The sequence below is a fragment of the Gekko japonicus genome, unplaced genomic scaffold (assembly GCF_001447785.1).
Source record: "Gekko japonicus isolate JY-2015 unplaced genomic scaffold, Gekko_japonicus_V1.1 scaffold708, whole genome shotgun sequence".
Taxonomy (NCBI): Eukaryota; Metazoa; Chordata; class Lepidosauria; order Squamata; family Gekkonidae; genus Gekko; species Gekko japonicus.
This window is the reverse complement of record NW_015170295.1, coordinates 856,892-861,489: the sequence shown is the minus strand read 5'-3', so window position 1 is coordinate 861,489 and position 4,598 is coordinate 856,892. Positions and strand designations below refer to the sequence as shown.

Below are 4,598 nucleotides of genomic sequence, written 5' to 3'. Positions count from 1 at the left end.
CAGCTGACTGGCAAGCCATGTGTTCCCTACCGATCAGCTGAACGGCCCTTTAAACCTTGCAGGAGGGGAGGGTGAGGGGGTGGCTGGTGGTGGTGGGGCTTGGGGGTAGATTGGAGCTGACATAAAAATAATGGCAGCCCCACCAGAAAAACGTTTGCCCCACAAGCTGCAAAATCCTGGGCCCTGGTGTACATGTGCACTTCTTCAGATACCAAGAGCGCTGTTTTGCCAGTGCTGTCACTTGTCTGCATTCTCCTGTTACCTCTTCAGCCTTCTAACCTGCAGGCGCAGCTACTGCCTCTGGCTGTGCAGACTATCAGGTTACTTGACTTAGACATTCCTTTAATCCCTGTAAAGCAATTACAAGGTATATCCTATGTCGGGGGGGGGGGGGGGAGTCTGAGAATCAGAGGGAATATCTTTTTTATTTAAACACAAGTGTCTTTTCCTTGCTAGGAAGTACATCTGGGATAGCTAAGTGGTAGCTCTAAACCGTGGCGTACCAAAAGAAAGGGACGCAGAGCAGGGTTCATGCCGTAACCTTTCCACGAAGCCCACAACCGGAAGCAAGATGCTGATCAAGTAGGGTGCCTCCCACGTTGCCATTAGTCTCTGGTATGCACTGTCTTAGATGGTTTCCGCAACTCCCCGTAAGTCCCCAGAAGGCAGTTAAGGTATCCCCAAAGACAGATTGACTGAGGATGTTAGCAACAGTGTGGTTAGAGTGCTGGACTGGGACAGGAGAGACCCGGGTTCAAATATGCACCCGGCCATGGATCTCACAGGGAGATCTAGGCCCGTCGCTCTCTCCCAGCTTAGCCTACCTCACAGGCTTGTTGTGAAGGTAAAACGGAGGCGTTTGCTGCTCTGAATGGCTGGGATAACAAATGCTGTAGATCGATAAGATATAGGTAGCGAGAATCCAGAGGCTCCTGAATGCATAAAGACCAAACAGCATTCTCCAGTGCAAAATTTCAAACTGGACACCCTCTTGTAAACAGAATTTACCAAAGATATTTTATAATTAAGTTTAATTGTTTTCAATACTGAGACAAACATACAGGCGACCAACTCCGAACTGTGCAGCGGTGATACATCAGCTGATGATACACTGATTTCTTTTTTGCCTTTTTTATTGCTAGGGATCCATAGAGGAAATATCAATGGGCTGGATAATTTCAAGATTCTCCGTCTACATATTCCCAGCCGGAATTAAACAGATACAGGCATTAACAATGAAGCGTTACTCCTCTGTGCCACGTTAAAACACACACAGAGACAGGAACAGAGATTCTTGGCATGCCGGGGGCTGTCATTTTTTCATCTCCAGGATGGCGCTGCCTGGGCCTCGGTGCTTAGCGCTGCAGATGTTACAGAACTTCACTGAAGAGTTCTGGAAATTAAGCAGAACAAGATGTGTTCTGTGAAGTCTATTATGGAGCTGGCAGTCAATGCATGCAAAAAAGAACTGGGGAATCATGACTTTTAAAAAGCCTGAGATGAGAAAAAACGTCTTGCCCAGCATAAAATAATTGGATTAGAGCAGAATGTTACTAACAAATATTATAGCCATGTTGTTTAGCAGAGATTTATGGGTAGGGAAGAAAGACCAGAAGAACAGCAGTGCACTCTCATTGCTGGTCACGTAGGGACCGAGACACCTGTACACGAACACTCACGTATGTGCTATGGCGGAGGTCCAAAGAGTTGCCTTAGCCGTGCCCAGAATTTTGTAGGGGGCAGTGGGGCAGAAATTTTTAATTAATTTGCATGTTTCCCAAAGGCTCACGGGAACGCGTCTGAAAGACTCACCATGACTTAGGTGGTATACAGCAGGACTGGAGTAGCAGAAAGGGGGCTTGTTGGAGATGTATTGAAGGTGCCACTCTTGAGTGCACTTTTAAGCTCTCTTGCCCTGTGGAAGGAGACTCAAAAGGCATTTAAATGCCTTTTGAGCTATCTTTTTCCAGGTCCCGTGATGCCCCCTAAGAATTCCACAGTGGGAGGGAGAGGGAGGACCAAAGGCAAGCCATGGTGCTGCCGCCTGCAGGGGTCTCTCCTCAAAAATAAGATTTCTACACATACAACCCCCCCCCCATAAGGTTTCTGGCATGGCTATTTGTGGGGTAGGGCTTTCAGTTAAGGAGGTGGGCCCCCCAAATGCTCCACTGGAGCTACAGACCTGTGTGTTAACCTGTCTGTAGCAGTTGAAAAAAGCAAGAGTCCAGGAGCACCTCAAAGACTAACAAAGCTTGTGGCAGGGGAGGAGCTTTCGTGAGTCACTGCACACTTCTTCAGATGCATATTGTCTATTCTAACCGGCAGCAGCTGTCTTCGTGGGCTCAGTGGAGAGGTCTTTCACATCACCCATTACCTCATTCCCCCCCTTAAATGGGAGGTTCCAGGGACTGAACCCTGAACCATCTGCATGCAAAAGAGATGCTCTACTGCTGAGGTAAATATCTTGGCTTTATTATAATTTACTCCAGAGAGAGGCTTGGATCCAGCAGAAGGTTTCTGTAAGTGAAAAAGGGGGGAGGGGGTTACTGATGCCCTCCTCCTGCTGCAGACCTCTGATTCGCTGAGGGGCCGTGGCTCAGCCCTGTTCCATTACCAGGAATCACTCCCTTCACGAAACGTACAGCTGGGTCCATCACAGATTTTTTAAATTATCTACTTACATACAAGGGCATCTCATTGAAACCATATCAGCTGGCAGAAAAAGCTGACAATAAGCTTGCCCCCTTCAGAGGCTGCTATGCTTACTTTTTGCACCGAACCAAGTTCCATGTTTCTCTTTAAGGTTACCTTTTTTGCTTCAATTCAATGCAAACCACAGGATTTCTGGATAATGAAAGCCGCTTTTCAAACTTGTGGAGTTGAAAGGTAAGGGGGTTATTTCGGATGCGCTTGCGGGTGGACGCTGTAAGCCCCCACCGAGATCCCGTTAGCAACAATGACTATAATTATTTGATAATCCTCAGTAAACAGGTGCCTTCTCAGTGGATGGCAAAACGCAAACAAAAAGACACCTGATTTGTCCTTCTGTCTTTGACTCAGGTAATTTCGGGAATCTGCAGAGATTAAGTTTGGGCCCTTACTGTGTTAGGTTCAGGAATGCACTCTTTGTGGAACAGATGCCTGCAGTGAAACACAGTGACTCGGAAGGCTTCGGATGCACCTGGCAAAGGAACGGAGGGGGGAAATACAGGACATGTTAGCAAAATACATGAGGGAAGGCTAAAAAAGGACACTGACTGAAGGTGCCGCCCCATCGATGCAGGGCCCCTTATTAGATATCCGTCTATGAAGATATTCTCAGATTAACACACAGGAGCATTTCCCAAGTCCCACGTAGATTGCTTTTTTTTGGATTTTCTGCTTCCCTGTGTCCATCTCAGTGTCCTACATTGCCGGCATTAAAGCTTTAATGCTTCTACTCTTAAAAAACCCCCAGTGCATTGCATTTTTTCACTGTCGATGGTAAAAAAAGAGAGGTGAAAGTGACCTTCGAACCAGTCATGAGCGATGAGGGTCACATCTGTGCTCTGTGAAAGGGGGCTATAATCACAATGCAGCTGGTAACTTGCCCAATGTAAATGCAGCTGGTTACTTGCCCAAGGTGATTGGCTTAGCTGCGTACGTCAGGGATTTCAGCTCAAACACTGGCTGTAGGGAGTGTCCATCAGCTACATTTACGGAGACTTTGAATTTTAATTTTAATTGTATTCTGCTACCTACGCAGAAAGGTACAGTTCCATATTCACAAATCTTCTTTACAACTGAGACCAAAAGGCAATAGAGTTTGGATCCAAAGACCACCTATCACTAAGAGCAGGGCCTTTTTTCTGGGGGAACACGTTGGAACGGAGTTCCGGAATCTCTCCAACAAAATTATTTTTTAAATGTTTAAAAGTTCATGAGTTCTCAGTAAAGGTAAAGGTTCCCTTGCTCGAAAGCCAGTCGAATCCGACTCTAGGGTTGCGGTGCTCATCTCCGTTTCAAAGCCGAAGAGCTAGCGCTGTCCGAAGACGTTTCCGTGGTCATGTGGCCGGCATGACTAAACACCAAGGCGCACGGAACGCTGTTACCTTCCCACTGAAGTGGTCCCTATTTATCTACTTGCAATTTCTTGCTTTCGAACTGCTAGGTTGGCAGGAGCTGGAACTAGAGACGGGAGCTCACCCTGTCTTGTGGCACCCAGGTCTCGAACTGCTGAACTACTGACCTTCCACAGCCTGCAGTTCAGCGTCTTAACCACTTTGAGCCACCGCAGCTCCTGAGTTCTCAGTAGACAGATTGAAAACTTCATTTCCCTCTTGAGAGTTTTGGCACCTCTCCCCCACTCCCCAAAAAAGTCCTGACTAAGAGAGAATCTCCCACTACTGGAGGATGTTCCCCCTTTCCTCTGTTGGGAGGAAGACTCTTGCTTACTGGTAGGGAGTCTCTGGACCCTTCTTTTTCTTAATATCTCCCCTCCCCCTCAAAGTCTTAATCCACGTCCCATAACCAGTCTGCCATGGAAAGAGTCAGGAAAAAAGCTCAGCAGAAAGGAATATCCAGGTTCCTACCTCTCCTCCCTGGAGACGTCCAGTGTG

General features: G+C 47.3%; 1 protein-coding gene across 1 annotated transcript in view; it reads right to left on the bottom strand.

Annotated features, from left to right (window-relative positions):
• Nucleotides 1–1,066: 1,066 nt before the first annotated feature.
• VPS41 (VPS41 HOPS complex subunit) overlaps nucleotides 1,067–4,598 on the bottom strand; it is a 181,230-nt gene continuing 177,698 nt past the window's right edge. Inside the window, exons 28-29 of the mRNA XM_015417909.1 lie at nucleotides 3,102–3,181; nucleotides 1,067–1,393 (exon numbers count right to left, since the gene is read on the bottom strand). Of these exons, the coding sequence (XP_015273395.1) occupies nucleotides 1,313–1,393; nucleotides 3,102–3,181 (161 nt within the window). The 3' untranslated portion in view covers nucleotides 1,067–1,312. The remainder of the gene's footprint in view (nucleotides 1,394–3,101; nucleotides 3,182–4,598) is intronic.